Source organism: Pan paniscus, chromosome 16 (assembly GCF_029289425.2).
Source record: "Pan paniscus chromosome 16, NHGRI_mPanPan1-v2.0_pri, whole genome shotgun sequence".
NCBI classification, from domain to species: domain Eukaryota; kingdom Metazoa; phylum Chordata; class Mammalia; order Primates; family Hominidae; genus Pan; species Pan paniscus.
Window position 1 is genome coordinate 71,779,466 of NC_073265.2, and position 18,290 is coordinate 71,797,755.

The window sequence follows — 18,290 nt, forward strand, 5'->3', positions numbered from 1 at the left end:
AAATTTTTAAAAACAATTCCATCACCTCACATTAAAATAATTTGTATACAAAGAATTCAACAGTGAAATATAAACAAGAAAAAAGAAAACCACAGGAAGTAAGAATCAAACATGTATCAGAAGTCTTGCCAGTGGAAGCTTTGAATGAGGAACAGAATGACATGCCCTGACTTATATCTTAAGAGGATCGCTCTGTTTTGTCTGCAATATTGAGAAAACACTAACTGGAATCAAGAAGCAGGGATACTAGTTGTTTTTTGTTGTTGTTGTCGCTGTTTGTTTGTTTTTTGACACAGAGTCTCACTCTGTCACCCAGGCTGGAGTGCAATGGTGTGATCTCGGCTCACTGCAACCTCTGCCTCCCAGGTTCAAGTGATTCTTCCGCCTCAGCCTCCCGAGTAGCTGGGACTACAAGCATGTACCACCACACCCAGCTAATTTTTGTATTTTTAGTAGAGTCGGGGTTTCACCATGTTGGCCAGGATGGTCTCGAGCTCTTGACCTCATGATCCACCAGCCTCAGCCTCCCAAAGTACTGGGATTACAGGCGTGGGCCACTGTGCCCAGCCCGGCCGGGATACTAGTTGTTAAACAATTAAAATAACCAGGTGAGAGATGGTGGTTTCTTGGCCCAGGGAGGCAGAAGTGAAAACATTGGGAAATAGTTGAATTCTGTATTTAAGAGGAAGAATAAACAGGATTTGGTGATGAACTGGATGTTGGAATGTGAGATAAATATAAGGGCCATAGATGACTCCAAGGTTTTTAGACTGAGTAAATGAAAAGATTGAGGTCCCCCTAAATGAGATGGAAATGACTAGTCCAGTTGGGGATATGTTCAGTTGAGATGCTTCTTAGACAACACAGTGTAGAGGGAGTTCTAGATATCAGTCCAGAGTCCAGAAAACAGACATGCTCTCAAGATACATAGCTGTAGGAATTATGAGTATGTAGTTGTCATTTAAAGTCTTGAGATTGGATGAGATTATCAAAAGAGGGACTGCAGGTAAAACAGATGAGGATCAAAGACTTGAACCTTGTTGGGGCACCCCAAAGTTAAAAAGCCAGGGAAATGAGGAGGAATCACAAAAAGAGATTATTAAGGATAAGCAGCCAGGGAGACATGAAGAAAAGCAGAAGCAAGGTAACGGAAGCAATGGAAGCCTAGAAGTCAAGGGAAGAAAGTGTTTCAAGGAGGAGGAGTGATCAACTGTGTCAAATGCTAGTGACAGATCTAGTCCTATGAAGACTGAAAACTGGCCATTAGATTTAATGAACCAAAAGTCAATAGTGATGCCAAGAACAACAGTGTAGTGGTTTGGGGGTAGGGTTACAAAAGCAATAGAACTGGAAGAAAAGAATTAGAGATAAGAAAATACATAGAGGCAAATTTCATGGAACGTACAAAGCCCAGAATGGGAGCTTCTTTTCTCATGATGAGCATGTGTACAAGAAGTCGCTGGTCTCACCCTACTGGCTGAGCAAAATGGCTGTAACAAGAAAATCTTTGGGGTGAGGGTGGGAGGCAAAACTGGTGAAATGGTCATTTGTGAAACTGTTCATCTGTGGAAGTGGACATTTGGCAAATTGGCCATTTAGCAAACCAGCATTCAGCAAATTGGCCTAGAGCAGCCAGGATGGAGGACAGTCAATGACATGGTATATTCCAACAGGTCCATCTTTCCTCACCTGCTTTCAGTGCTTGAGTTTCTGGTGGAAGAGAGTCAAAAGTTTGTGATCCTGTGCACATCAGTCTCTCCATTCTCTGGGCTGTAATATCAAGGGGACAAGGAAGTTTCTGACATACCATAGCTGAAGTCTGTTGTTAAGGACTGAAAACCTTGAGCCAGTGCCTCCCACCAAGGCGAAGATTCACTGTATGCTCTAAATATGGAGGTAACAAAGTCTGTCCATACAGAAAATGCATGTGTTATATGGCAACACTGCTTTATGCATCACATCTCAAAACATGCATACAATTTCAGGGAGTTCACAAACTCCTTAAAGCTCAGAAAGGATCCTCATTGAACAGGTACTTTAACACTGAGGCCCATGGAACAAATGAGAACAGAGCTTAGCAGGTTGGCTACAGGTGACCTTGAAATGAAAGTTATCTAACACAAACATCTAAATCATCTACTTATATTTAAATCTCAGTGTAAACATTTCTATTTTTACAGATTACTAAACAAACACAAAAGAACTGTCTTTCTAAAGAAGTTCATTAGTAATGTTAAAACAAATTAGTATTAGTGTATTAATTATCAAAGTAATACAGTTTCATGGTAGAACACTAAATAAGCAGAGAAGACTTATTTTGGATTGAATGTCATTTCCAGAGAATTTCTTGGTTGCCATAATGCATTGTTTTTTCTAGCTTTATCAAAACTATTTCATTAAAAACAATTAGAATAAAGGATACCAAGAGCAGCATGGGATATGGGTAGCCACAGACTGCAAATGGCGTTGATCTGAACTTTAGGGTCTGAATGTCGTGCCTCCCAGGCTCCAATTTTTAATCCTAAAGAAGTCACTATTTTATCAATTTTGTCTTTGTCCCTACAGTAAATACAATATTGGAGGGGGAAAAAGTCATATGCATATATAAACACGCAGTGGGAAAAAGGAACCCAACATTATTTGGCATATTTTTACCATAATGTGTTACTTTTTCAAAAAAAGCTAAAAATGATTGAAGGGAATCCTGCCACAGAAAAAGCCTCCTCAAGCTCTACTCTTACACTTTCAAGTGAATCCTTCTTTAAGATTTCCCAGGAAGTACTTCTCCACAATCTCCTCAAGCAAGCTATATCAAGTGGTAAAGCAGCCTGACAAATAAGTGCCAACAAGTCATTATTCCACCTCAGGATTAACTTAGAAAATAAATGCACTAAAGCAAACTTGTATCAGACAAGTTATTTCCCAAGTTCCCCATTAATGATTCTAGCTATCAAGCACCTTTTCTACTTTAATAACTATTTTTTAAACCTGGGTTTGGATAAACAAAAGCCCAATGTTTCTTTCCATCCTTTTATCTCTTCTCCTCAGCACTCCATAAAATATTGCTATCCTGTCCCTCCAATATCGCCCTTTAGCTGGGTTACATAGACTTCTTTAAATTGCTTCCAAGCCCTGTAATCAACTCATCTGTAGAAGCTCTGTTCACTTTCTCAGTCCATCTCAGCTTTCTGAAGTATGACTCATCAAACTGCAAAGTGAGACAAATTATACTGCCTAAAGATGCCTAAAGGTAAACAATGTTAAAAGAGTCTTACTTTTTCAAGACAGCATCATACAAACTCCATAGATTTTCCAGGATCAACTGTACAAATAAAAGTTTCTTTCCTTTGGCCTGTACAAAAGAACATACGGGCTTAAGTTCCTGAACATTTAATAGGCATTTGTATATTCCTTCTTGACACGCTTTTATTATCAATATGTTTCATTTCTACTTGAAAATATTTATTCAAAAATAAAGTAGATGAAAGTAGTTATAAGAATGCACTAAACCGCCAATAATCCACAATTAATAATAATCCACTGTTCTTTCCTCTGGGAATCATAGACTTTACAAGTGATATGACCATTTGTGGGTCATATTACCATGGCTGCCATCAAACAAATACACACAGCACACAAGCCAAGAGCTAAAACTTCACTCTGCACATGTAGCCTCTTTCCATGGACTTCAGTCTAAAATTACATTAGAAGAAACATAAAGCATTCTTAAATATATTTCTAAAAGTTCGCAAGGATAGGAAAATTTTGAAAACCCAAAAAACCCCATCATTTCTCTTACCAAACTATGCAAAAAGTTAATAGCAAGAGCACCTTGAGGGGTATACTCTCCCATATACATGAGGTGGGATATATTAATAAATTGATACCTCCTTTCTGAAGAACTACTGGCAACAGTATTAAGAAATTAAAAGTCATTGGCTTAGAATGCTCAGTTTAAAAAAAAGCAACATGAAGACATAAAACTTTTGCACAAAGACGTCTATTGTAACCCTACTTACAATATCAAAGCATTTGAAAAAAACTATTTCCAATCTTCAGAATGATTACATAAATGATAGTGCTCTCACAAAATAAAATAACAGGGTGCTTACTGAATTATTTCATAGAATCATAACTATCCTATGAGATAAGTGCTATTATCTCAATTTTACAGATGAAATAACTGAGATAAAAGTCATAGAGCCAATAAGTGGTGGAGCTAAAATTCAAACACAGAGTCAACTCTCAAGGCATGCTCTTTCCCACTTAGCTATATTCACTCCCTTTAAAATATATTGTTTATAAAAAAGCTTTTAATGGCAAGGGAAGATGTTCAGGATATGACAAAAGCAAAAAGGCAGCTACATTGTATAAACAGCATAATTTCAACTGAGGGATGTATATATCTATGTAAAAAGAATGAAAGAAATTACAAACATCTACTAGCAGTGCTGGCTTCGATTTTTTTGTTTGCTGTGGCTTTATACTTGTGAATACTTTCTCAAAAGCAATGTATATTATGATTTTCAATGAGAATAAATTTATGAAATCCTGGTTTTTACGTTAAAAAATAAAGCTCCAAGAAAAGTATCCTTTGAGGGTATATGACAGCATTCCTACACCACCTCTATCTATAGAAGAAGGGGTTTCAGGGAGCACCCACCTCTCCCAATCTACACTGCACGATGACCAGCATGCAGTGAGATAAGGCCTCAGCTGAGACTAAAAGGACAGTGTGAACCATACAGGAATGTCTAGAAGAGACATCTCTTTATGGTGACAGATAATTGATAGTTAATCTCTTCACTAGTAAATGTGTCAATTATCTGTATGAAAATGATCCTTATGCCATAATTCATTTACAATAAATGTTATTTTATTGTTAATATTGCCAAACCTCTCTTTTCATTCATATTTGGTTGACATATCTGAGCCAAAGCTTTGTATGTAGCTTCTGTCCATTATGCTTTATGTTTATCTCTTTTATTTAGCAAACTTCTGGATTTATTTTTTTAATAAAATTTCCTTTCTAAAAAATATCTCCTTACTGGGGATTTCATACATTTATTGGTACAATCATTTATTGGTACAACTGTTTTGATCAGTTAGATTTCTAGTGTGGTTTCTTTTCTTCCAGGATTTTTTTAAAATATTGATTTGTGTTACCAGACTGTACTACACATTCTTTTATATTTTACAATGACATGTCAGATAAATATCCTGCTCTTAATTCTGGAAGTGGTAAACTTAAAGATTTTTATAAATAAACACTCCCAAAACCTCTATCAAAATCATAAATTATAGTAAGACACTTGCCCATTTGCTTAAGCTAGGCTTTTCTGGTCCATCATATAAAATATTCACACATGTGTACACATACGGGTACACAAATCTTTCAAAATCTTGTTTCTTGTCCTTTTCATTCTTTTTTATCCCATAGTTACCACAAAATTTGCTTAACATCAACCCATTCCACATTACTGCTAATGCTTTTATTTATTTTTGTCATTAATTAGTTACAATTTTTAAACACTGACAATTTCTAGCACTTCTCCATTCTTGAATTCTATTTTAATTCATTTCCTCTACAGAGTAACTGCAAACAAGATTCTAAGAGACCTGCAGAAAGATTTATATTCCAAGACTACTGATCTATTTGTTGCCTATCTTGCTGAATGACAACTCAGTCAAGTATGAAATTACTGAGCCACAAACCCTTTTGCCCTCCAAGCTACCCAGTGGATTAATGTTAACTACAGAATTCTAAGACACAGTTATACAAAGACAAGTACATTTAATACAAAGGGCTTTTCATTGTCTCTTCTCTCCTGTCCCTCTTCTATAAGGTTGAGGACTCAGTTCTATGTATCTAAAACAAGAACTTGGATTCTTGATGCTACCCATCCAAGTCAATGTGCTTCTGCTTTTCAGCGCAGACTCTCCCAGATTAACATCAATTAACAGGATAGATTTCGGGAGAAGACCTAGGTTCAGCCTCTAGTCACACTTCTTAATCCTTTCCCACTGCAGAGTTTATAGAACCATCTTGCAAATTCTGGAATGTGCTCATTATCCACCTTTTGTGACACATGCAGCTGTCAACTTGGCCTATTCACTGACATTTTAGAGGAAAATGGGAAGCAAAAAAAGTCTCTGGTGCTTTCATTTCCACCACTACTTTCCCATAGATTCACATATCAACTTGTTGAGAACAGACACTAGCCAATCTCTAAATCTGACCTTGTCTAATACAGGGGAACATTCATTTATTGGCTGATAGTATCTAAAAATGTCAAAAGTAAGGGCTATGTAAATTACCCTTATTCTATCCATTCAACTTCCTCCCCATTCCTTTTCCTTCCACAATAAACCTCCCCCAGTTTGTGTGATTTAGACTAAAATTAACATAAAACATTAAATTACTTATGAAAATCACTGTAAGAAAGGGACAAGCCTCCCACCTTGTGGCTTACTAGCAGAATGCTCACAAATCAGGAAATCAACAAGTATGACCCTATTATACGATTGAATGAATCACTGTGAATGAATCTGAAGAAAGTCTTGAAATCATCTTAGCCCAATATTCTTGTTTTTTCCAATAAGTAAACTGAGGCCTAGAAAGGTGATAATGACAACTCATCAACAATATATGAAAGTGCAAATTCTCAGCAGGTTCACAATTTCTATTTTCATCATATATGCACTACTTCAATTTATTTAGCTCTAGTATGATCTTTTGGGCATCAAATGGACTAAGATATCTATAATTTATTACAAACAGAAAATTATGATATTATATTACACTGCCCTGCCCAAGACAAAATCTGGTCAAAGGGAAATTGGAGAACAAGTTCCTGTAAAAAGGAAAATACATTTTAAAAAATGAAGCCAGAGATTTGTTAGGCTACTCCCAAGCCTTGCATTCTAGTCAGCTCCTGATCCTTTCTTTCTTTCCAATTCTAAGTCATACTGATATAAATTTCATGAAGAGACTCTGTTTTCTCTTACTGCATCATTTCTAGTTCTATGATCCCTGCAAATTACATGCAATATCAAGCCCCAACTAAAGTAAAGGTCATTATGGTCCCACTATTATTTATCCAAACCACAGACATTTATCTCAAAGTAATAATCTTTTAACTACATTTGGATTTTTTGATTCCACAAGTCAGAAATTGTTGTAGTTGAAAAATGTGATCAATTATCTACTCCATTCTGAAATCCAAGGTCACTGTTAACACGGCCTCAGCATGTACAAATTCGGGAGAGGCAATAAGAAGAAATAAGGATCCTTATACCCCATAGGGAAGACCCCAGAGAAGAACCATGTCAAGAAAACACAGGCTTCAGACTCAGGCAGACTTTAATCTTAATATCAACTCTGCCTCTTAGCAGCTGAGTGATGTTGAACAAAAGTTACTTAATGTTCTTGAGACTTAGATAATAAATACTAATATCTGTTTCAAAGGAGTGTTGTCAGAGTTTTTGGTGAAATAATTTAAATAAAGTGACTAACTCAATATTTAGCATACGTACATCCTCAATAAAGCTAGACTAACTTTTGCTACTGTTGGTATCAAAGTTGATATAAATATAGTTGTTCATCTATGTATAAATAACTTTAAGAAGATAAACAAAAACTAACAGGAAATAAACTGATCTAAGGAATACAGTGGGATACTTTTGTGGTATACATTTGAATTTATTCAAGAATAAAGTTAAAGTTAAAAATCAATTGTATACAAAATCTATAAAGAAATGCAAGACTGGCTCAATATTAAAAAACATCAATCAATGTAATATACCATATTAACAAGCTAAAGAAGAAAAATCATACAAATGTATTAATACAGAAAAGGTATGTGGCAAAACTTGACACATTCATAATAATGACTTTCAAAAAAATAAGAATATTAGGGGACTTCCTCAACTTGATAAAGGACATCTAAAAACAGCCTGCAGCCCTAACATTATTTCTAATGGTGAAAGGCTTAATGCTTTCCTCCTAAGACCGAAAACAAGGCAAAGATGTCCGCTCTCATCAATGTCAGTCATATAGTGCTGGAAATTCTAGCCAGTGCAATCAGCAAAAGGGAAAACAGCGTGCAGATAGAAAAGGAAAAAAATACAACAATTCCTGTTTGCAGACATGATTGTCTCGTAGCAAATTCCAAAGTATCTACAAAGGACTTCAAGTGAGTTCAGCAAGGTGACAGTATACAAGATCAACATACAAAAATTAATTGTATTTCTATATACTAGATGAATGTGTCAACACCAAAATTAAAAATATCATTTATAATCATTTCAGAAAAATGAAAAATTAAGTGTAAATCTAACTCAACATGCATAGCACTTATATGCTGAAAACTATAAAATGCTCATAAAAGAATTTTTAAAAATTTTAAATAAATGGAGAGGCATAGTGTTCATGGAATAGAAAAGATTCAACTTAGCAAATATATCAAAATTCTCTCCAAATTAACAGGTTTACCAAGCAATTTCCGTCAAAATCCTAGCAAAATGTTTTTTCAGATATAGGTAAGATTACTATAAAATTTACATGGAAAGGCAAAGGCCTTGAACAGCAAAAGTAATTTTGAAAAATAAAAATATTGTGGACAGAAATAATCTACCTGATTTCAAGACTTATTATGTAGCTACACTAACCAAAATTATGTGGTACTGTTGGAAAGACAGACACACAGATTAATGGAACAGAACAAAACACTCAGAAGCAGACCCACACAGGTATGCCCAGCAAAAAATTGTGCATTTTGACAAAAGCACAAAAGCAATTCTATGGAGAAGAGATAACCTTTTCAACAAAGGGTTCTAGAGTAAATGGAAATCCATAGGCCCTCTCCCCCCACAAAAGAAAACCTCAACACAAGCCTCACACTTTATACAAAAGTTAACTCAAAATGGGTCATGGACTTAAATGTAAAAGGTAAAACTAAAACTTTTAGAAAAAAATGAGAGACAGTTTTTAGGATCTAGAGCTAGGCAAAGAGTTCTTCAACTTGACTCTAAAATCAAGATCCATAAAAAGAAAAGATGATAAAGGAAACTTCAGCCAAATTAAAAACTTTGCTCACTTTGATGGCTGGGCGCGGTGGCTCATGCCTGTAATCCCAGCACTTTGGGAGGCTGAGGCAGGAGGATCACCTGAGGTCAGGAGTTCGAGACAAGTCTGGCCAACATGGTGAAACCTCGTCTCTACTAAAAGAAACACAAAAATTAGTGGGGAATGGTGGTGCACACCTGTAGTCCCAGCTACTCAGGAGGCTGAGGCAGGAGAATCGCTTGAACCTGGGAGGCGGAGGTTGCAGTGAGCCAAGATTGCATCACTGCACTCCAGCCTGGGCAACAGGGCAAGACTCTGTCTCAAAAAACAAAAACCAAAACAAACAAACAAACAAAAAAACTTTGCTCACTTTGAAAGACACTGTTAGAGTATATGAAGTCAAACTATAGACTGGGAGAAAATATTTGCAAAGCACAAAGGACTAGTGTTTAGAATAGAAAAAATCTCTCAAAACCCAGGAATACCAAAAAAACACAATAAGAAAATGGGAAAGGATGTGAAAAGACTTTTCACCCAAGAGGACCTATAGATGACAAATCAACACATGAAAAGATGTTCAAGGTAAACCAGCTGTTAGGAAAACGCAAATTAAAACCACAATATCATATTAGTACACACCCAACAGAACTGCTAAAATGAAAACAGTGACAACACCAAACGTGAACATTTGGAGAAACTGGATCACTCACGCATGCATTGCTGGTGAGAATATAAAATGGTACAGTCCGTCTGGAAACAGTTTGGTAGTTTCTTTAAAAACTAAACATACAACTACCATATGACCCAGCAACTGCACTCCTGGGCATTTATTCAAGAGAAATGAAACTTATGTTCACACAAACACCTACATACGAATGTTTACAGCAGCTTTACTCATAATGGCCCAAAAAGGAAAAAAAAAAAAACACCAGATGTCCTTTAATGGGTGAGTAGTTAAACTGGGGTACATCCACACCATGGAATACTACTGAGCAACAGAAAGGAACCAACTACAGTATTAATGCATGCAATAACTTGGATAAGTCTCTAGAGAATCACGCTAAGTGAAAAAAGTCAATCCAAAAAATATTATGTATTTTTTTGGTTCCATGTCTATAATATACTGTTTTGATTCCATTTCTGTAATACCCTTGAAATGAGAAATTTGGAGATAAGATAAATGGTTGTCAGGGGTTAAAAAGGGTTTCAGGGTGGGAAGGAAGTAGCTGTGGCAATATAAGGGCAACGTGAGGGAGCCTTGCGGTGATAGAAATGTTTTGTATATTGATGGCAAATGGCAAAGTCCTGCTTGGTTATTGTACTACAGTTCTACAAGATGTTATCATGGATAGGAGGCAGTTGGGTAAAGGGCACCAGAGAACTCTCTGTATTATCTCTTACAACTGTAGGTGAATCTATAGTGATCTCAAAATAAAAAGTTTCACTAAAAAAAACCAATTGCATATAAAATCTGCAAAGAGATTTAATCAGATTCCAACAGACTTACCCAAAGCCCCACCCATCTATTGCACTGGTAAACACCACATTTCCCTGTTCTGGAGAGAAGTAAAGGTGAGAATCATCTGTGTCCTCCAAGCCAGTGCTCCAGTCATATACTTGCTCTCCTTGTTCAGAATTTGGATTTGCTTGGGATTCAGTCTCCCTCTCTGCTCTTTCTTCTAGGACTTTAGAAGTAAAAAGAGTTCCTGTGAGCGCATTAATCTAGGAGAGATGGTGAAGTGGCAGAGCGTCATTCAGATGCTTAGCATGCTCACGGCAGGAGAAACACTGTTTAACCTGTGTTAGGGCTAGAATCATCAGTCAGTTTGGGCTCATTAAGCATACACGAATGGAGGTGACATTCACAATCAGTGAATAACTTAGATGTATCCATCCTTCCTAAACTCAGCATAACTAAATTATAAGGTTTTTGGAGGGTTATTTTGTGATTATTATTATTAGTTTAATGTAAATGTTAGTGTGTCATATCCTTAATTTGTTTTTCAGTACTGAGGCCTAGTATCACAAAGTACTCATGATTTCCAACCCCACAATCCTAGTTTGTAACCTTAGTCCACTGCCTTGCCCATCTCTCACATCGGTTGTCTGAAATGTGCACTACTCTCTTCAGGCCCTCTTCCCAACTCCTAATCCTCAACTACTTTCACTCCCAAATAGGCAGTAATCTTATGTCCTACCTCAGAGAGAAAATGGAAGCTATTACTCAGATTTCCTTCAAGTGCCCCACATCCCAATCTACAAGCTCACTTATGTCTGCAAATACCACCGACCTTTCTCCTGCCAATGCAGGGCAGGAGTTATTTTACCTGTTCCTATTTCTACAGGGAATGATATCCATCCATCATTCTTTTTCACTGTTCTACTTTTATTGTTTCCTGCCTTTAGCAAATAAATATACTCAAGTTGCTCTCATCAATGCTTTCCACTGTCTTGAGGAAGAAATTTCAAACTCCTATGCATGGCATACAAGGTTCATCAACGTCTAAATCCATATCCTTTTTCCCATCTCTTGTCACTGTTTAACATGATCTAATTAATCAGCTATAAAACAATTTGTAGCTCCTTAAATGAAACATTGTACTGTGCTTTTTCTTGCCTTTATGACTTTGCCTGTCATATTCTTCCTCTTTTGAATGTCCTTTTCCTAACTGCCTACCTGGCAAACACCTACTTTACTTCCATCTCAAGGTTTCCATTCTACGATTTCTAACTCATTCTTCCCTCTTGACCCAGACTGGATTAGATGGCCCTTATCTATGCTGTCATATCACACCCAGGGCTTATCTCATTGTTCTCCAAATAGCTCTTTGTTTGTCTCCCCTACTATACTGTGAGCTCCTTGAAAATAGGGATTCTGACCTGTCCATTTTACATTCACAATCCCTAGTGCACAATGGACATTCGATAATTCATTTATTCAACGTATATCTATGAAATATTTGCTGAATAAATAAATGAATGAATGCTTGGGTAAAATTTCCTCTAACAACAGGTAATAAAATACTATAGACAGGTAATAAGATCTTAATATTGCTTCATTTTGGAACCAAGATACAATGTTTTAAACAAGACAGCCTGTTGTCCAAGCTTTATATGATGGGTGCTTCCAAGAGATGGAAGGGACTACTGAGAACATGCTTATTCTGTTGCCTCTGTTGTAGAATAACACCAACATGTATGAATCTGAAGTGGAAAAGTTCACTTTTCTGTAGCAATGGTTCATACCCAGCTCAGTAACTTCCTTACAACTCTTCTTCGAGGCTAAATTTTTTAGATACTAAAAATTAAAATACCTGTTCTAAAATACTCTTAAGGTGAGAATAGGCCTCTTGTGGGGTAAATTTCAGTTCCACTATCAAGTGATCTATCTTATTAATCACTAAAACTGGATGGATGTTTTCAAGCCAAGCTTGTCACAGAACTGCCTGTGTCTAATAAAAACAGAAAGAAAAATGTAAAACTCATGATTTGAAATAATTAGAGCACATTAGAAAATCTTGATTAATAACCACTCTAGACTATGCCAGCCACACAAAGGTATTCAATAGGCATTCACAAAGTATGTATACAGCACAGTAGCAAAGGACTATAGACAAGAAATCATCATTGCCTTTATGCAACTGACAGTTAAGAAGGATAAATAAGGCTGGGCATGGTGGCTCACACCTGTATCTCAGCACTCTGGGAGGCTGAGGCAGGTGGATCGCTTGAGGCCAGGAGTTCAAGACTAGCCTGACCAACATGGCGAAATCCCGTCTCTACTAAAAATACAGAAATTAGCCAGGCATGATGACACATGCCTGTAATGCCAGTTTATGTGGAGGTTGAGGCATAAAAATCACTTGAACCCAGGAGGCGGAGGTTGCGGTAAACTGAGATCGCACCACTGCACTAAAGCCTGGGTGACAGAGCAAGACTCTGTCTCAAAACAAAAACAAAAACAAAGTATGTTAAATTAAAGTCATCATCTCTAAGATCCCTTCAGAACTCTGGTGATTTAACTCCTTCACAGACTGGAACGTTACCAAATGTGAAATATAAAACCAATGTTGTGATTGTCAGTGAAATGCCTAAAGTCAGTCAGTTCCCCCTCTTTCCTCACCCTTAACCATTTAAGTATTTTCTCATCACAATCCATTACCTGTGGACAGACTCCTTCCACAGCATCTACCACAATGATGCATCCATCACAAATGCGAACAGCGGTTGATACGTCTGAGGAAAAGTCCACGTGCCCTGGAGAGTCTATCAGATTAATCAGGTACTCCTCATTACCTAAAATACAATTTGTAAACACACATTTTCAGTTGTGCAGGTACACAATGTTCTTCCTCAGGCATTCTAGAATAAGAAAGCTGAAAGCTTCTAAGAAAAAACTGAGCAGAGCTAAAGGAGTCAAACACTCAGTCAAGAGCTATCATTCCAACTTTTCCCACTGATGGGACTACTGATTCCAAATAGCATCTATATAAAATGTTAAAGGACTTTATTATTCTAATAGTTACCACTTAAGAGCTTAGTAGGAGCCGGCCACTGTGATACTCACTTTTAATGTGCTAATCACATATTATTGAATCCTTACAATATCCCTGTGAGATACATATTACTATTCTCCTTTTACAGTTTAGGAAATTGAAACTGAAAGAAATCAATGCCCAAGAACCTGACAGTAAAAGCTGTTCAAAGGAACAACAAAGCAGTTGGCCAAGTTCTTCCCTACAATTTATCAAAGAGCAGTGTAAGAATCGGCTCAATCAAGATTTAGATTTAGACTCAGTTCTACAAAATATGTAGATTTAGACTTAATGCTACAAAAGATTTAGACTCAATTCTACCACAACTTAAGGAGCAGTTACTATGTGCCAAGCAGTGCACTATGTGCTCTCCCATTAATATCTCCTTCAATAGTCTCAACAGACAAATGTATTAAACTTATAGTAGGGTGATGGCACATCCTGAGTTGTCTGGTTTTAGCACTGAAATTCCTACATCCAATCAAAGCCCTTAGTCCCAGGCAAACAAGAAAAAAAAAGATCATCTTAGGTTATAGAGAGTTATCATTAAACATAACTTAGTATACCATGCAGAAAATTAGTTAATACTTTAGAATTCTATACTCATTCCCCATTATTGATAAATTTGATATAATTCTCTTTTAAAGGCAGAATAACTATTAGAATGCTCAAACATATACTTTACTTTTGCTCCTCCCCTTAACTCAGTGTTTATCAACTTGAATGCGCTCAAGAATGACTACAGGGTTGAGTATCCTTTATCTGAAATCCAAAATGCTCCAATGAGCATTTTCTTTTTGTGCCATGTTGGTATTTGAAGAGTTTTGAATTTTGGAGCATTTCAGATTTTGGATTTTCAGATTTGGGATGCTCAACCTGCAATTTATGGGCCATTTAAAGGATTTTCCCCCAATATAATTTTAATGACTTCGCTTGTGCCCTAGGTGATACTGATGATAAACACCACCACAACAATAACCACAACCAGTGCTTAACATCTGTGGACTGCCTATTCATGGCTGGCATTGTTCTAAGCATAATACAGAAATTATCTGATGTTTACTTACAACAATCCCCTGTAGTAGTTACAACTATTAGCCCAATTTTATATAGCAGGCACAGAAAAGTTAAGTATTTTTCTCAAGGACATCCAGCTAGAATCCAATTCTGAGGTTGACTAAGATCACACAATTCAAAATGATAGAGCATAAGTTCAAATCCACTTAATTCCAAAGACCATACCTCTAACCACTACACTCAGAAGGCAGTAACTTTCACCTCACATGCCAAGATTCCACTGCTAATGAATTCCTAAAACACTGGTTGAAGCATTCCCAAGTGTACTGAGGCTCAGTGGGAAAGACTGCCATCAGTTAGCAACAGACTGCCTTCTTCAGTACCACTCCTCCCTGCTGCCTCCTGGTCTTTTCATGCAAACTGCTTTATGAGCAACCATTGCTCTGCTGAAACCACCAGAGAAGGCTCCAACCAGAGAAGACCATGGAGATCTCCAGTGAAAATCCAAGAAGTCAAATAACCAGAGCCCTGGAGCAATGGCCCACTGGACCTCAATCGAGCCTTTCACTGGCAGATCTCACACCAGTTCTCCTAGTCAACATTTTCGATAAGTATCATGATCTCAGCCAAGTACACCAGAGAAAAAGGAGCATGTCTAGTAGTGGTCTAGGGTCCTATCATACAAAATTAAAGCTGTGAGATTCTTAGAATCACTCAGCATTTTCTCAGCCTAAGCCTTTATTCCATAGAAAAACATGCTAACGCCCTCAAAAGGTAAGAGACTGACCCAAGGTCCCAAAAGAAGCAAGCCAGAAATACACCCAGGGCTATCTAACCATCTTAGTCACTTCTTGGGTCTTAGATTCTTTCATACTTTGCAACTGGGGAAACAACGCTTGCCTGTTCATTTGGCTAAACTCCAGACTTTAGAGTGGGAGAACTTCAAGCACTTTTCCATCCTTTGTGATACGACCGGGACCTGATACTGAAGTTTCAGAGACTGGGTCTCCAGTCAAGTTCTTTACAGAGTCTAAAAATGCACTTGTACAGAAATTTCAGGCCTCCTATACAACAGTGCTCTTACCTTTTATTGGAGTTAGACCTTTTAGGGAATACTCAGAAAAACGAATACCTATCTACCTATCTATGCTCCCCTAAGTACACATCCATTTCCAGATTCTTTGAAATTCATTCAGGAAAGGCAGGTTCAGATCTAGAGAGGAACTGAAAGCTAATGATACACCAAGTGTTTCCACCTGAAAATCTACATCCTCAAAACTAAGTGTCTGATCAAATAATACAGCTGACAAATACAGCCAGCCTTGGAGCTCACATCACACATACATACTAAAGGTTCAGAGAAGCCCTGTGAGAAGTCTGTCCAACTCTGTTTAACCTGGAGTTTCTCAAATGTATTCAATGGTGAGAAAGCGGAAATGCCATGGTCAGTTACACAGCTGACAAAGGCTTGGCTCTGAGCCAGGCCTCCCAATTCCTCTTTCAATGCCTTTTTCATCTTAATGCTTTCCAAACAACTTTAACCTAAATTTCAAAGGTTGGGGAAAGAAGTCCCATATCCATTAGAGAAAAAAAGTCCACAAGCACAGCTCTTCTGCTGTGACTTCAGCCACATTATGTCTCTTTAAAAAATGCCATTTACCACTTTTGTGTATGTGTGATCAAATTAAAAAATACATAAAAACAATTACAGGGCTTATCATGCTAGATATTATTATTATTGCTAGTGGAAATTATTTAAAAAGTAGAAAATGCATAACACTTTTCAGGAGACAAAAATTTTTAAGCATGCTAAATGATCTTTCTGATTTGTAACAAAGTCCTGAAGCTACATATTGAACTAATCCCTGCAATAGCATTCAGGGACAGAATGCTGCTGCTTTACTTCCCAGGCATTCCAAACTAAACGGCTTCATTTCAAGGCACAGATCTAATCAGTCAAGCAACAATTCAATCTTTTTATATTCCAGGGAACTGAAAAAAAAATTGGAAGACCTGAAGTTAATTATGGGAGACATCTTCCAGACAATTTCTGCTGCTAATAGGGAGTTATGGGAAAAGAATTGCTCCCTTGCCCATGATTTTAAAGTGCCATGGATAATTGTCTCACAGAAGGTGCACATTTGTCACTAGGACCTGCCAAAACATCTCTGTATTCAGTAAAACTTCATGTAAGGAGTTTAGTGTTCAACTTCCAAAACACTGGAAATGTTCACTAAAGCATACATAGAAACCTGACAAGAGAAAACTTTCCATAAAATAAAAAAGAAACACTGAAGTTATGGATGAAGATCTGAACCTCCTGAAAGTGTCCTTTATGTTTCAGTGTATTGGTAGAGTATTTTGCCTGACAACAAAAATAACAGAAATACAGGCAGAACCTGAGTTATATGAAGACATGTTCCTAAATTCCTTATGTATGAACTTATAACTATTATATACATAAGTTGTACACCAACTATAACCAAAAGTCTCCCTCCACAGGAAATACCATTTTTTATTTTTTTATTTTTTTTAAGATACGGGGTTTCACTGTAACATTCAGGCTGGATGCAGTGGCACAATCATAGCTCACTGCAGCCTCAAACTCCTGGGCTCAAGCGATCCTCCTGCCTCAGCCTCCAGAGTAGCAGGGACTGCAGGCAAACAAGGGTAATTTTTATTTTATTTTTTGTAGAGATGGGGTTTCACTGTGCTGCCCCGGCAGGTCTCAAACTCCTGTTCTTAAGTGATCCTTCTGCCTCGGTCTCCCAAAGTGCTGAGATTACAGATGTGAGCCACTGAACCTGGTTACCTTTTATATCTTAATACTATGTTTTTACATTTTAAATCAATGTATAACTTTGTAAGTTATAAATCAACTAATATGGCTTATTTGACAGAATTGTAAAGCACAACTATAAAGCTGATACAGGTAACAGGATAACTATCTTTATGAGAAGGCTGCCACAAGGAGAGGTGAAGGGTGGTTGACTCTGATGGTATGTGTCAAAACTGAGATGGGGTCAGGCACAGTGGCTCACACCTATAATCCAAGTGCTTTGGAAGGCCAAAACAGGAGGATCACTTGAGCCAAGACCAGCCTGGACAACATAACAAGACCATCATCTCTACAAGAAATTTAAAAAATTAGCCAGGCATGGTGGCACATGCCTGTAGTCTTAGCTACTCGGGAGGCTGAGGCAGGAGGACTGCTTGAGCCTAGGAGTTCTGGGCTGCAGTGAGCTATGATCACCACTGCACTCCAGCCTGGGTGATAGAATGAGACTCTTGTCTCAAAAAAAAAAAAAAAGTGACAGGGGTTAGGAAAATGAGAGGAAAAATGATCTAGAAACAACTATGAATAGCAAACTGATTAAGTTTTCTTTTGCTGCACAAACCCAACCCGAAGACCTCTCCAGACCTTCCTCCAACATGAAACTAGACCACGTACAGACCACTTCTGATTACATTTGGCCTCACCCGCTTTTGGTTTTTCTCAGTATGATGCCAGTCCACATCTGCCACCCAGTACTGTGGCCACACCCTGAACTCTGACATCACTGAGAACTTCTCCACCTTTGAAGGCCTGCTGTGTAGATAGTAAATCTAATAATTACACATCCACATTGTCTTGATTCCTTTGATCATTGGCAGTTTTGCTTGGAAGGGTA

The 18,290-nt window shown here is 37.4% G+C and overlaps 1 protein-coding gene across 1 annotated transcript in view; it reads right to left on the bottom strand.

Moving 5' to 3' along the window:
- The window catches only part of LOC100996215 (elongation factor-like GTPase 1), a 90,908-nt gene that overhangs the window by 55,801 nt on the left and 16,817 nt on the right, over window positions 1-18,290 (bottom strand). The window contains exons 4-8 of the mRNA XM_055098550.2: window positions 13,230-13,363; window positions 10,573-10,789; window positions 3,276-3,423; window positions 2,423-2,559; window positions 1,690-1,812 (exon numbers count right to left, since the gene is read on the bottom strand). Coding sequence (XP_054954525.2) covers window positions 1,690-1,812; window positions 2,423-2,559; window positions 3,276-3,423; window positions 10,573-10,789; window positions 13,230-13,363 — 759 coding nt within the window. The remainder of the gene's footprint in view (window positions 1-1,689; window positions 1,813-2,422; window positions 2,560-3,275; window positions 3,424-10,572; window positions 10,790-13,229; window positions 13,364-18,290) is intronic.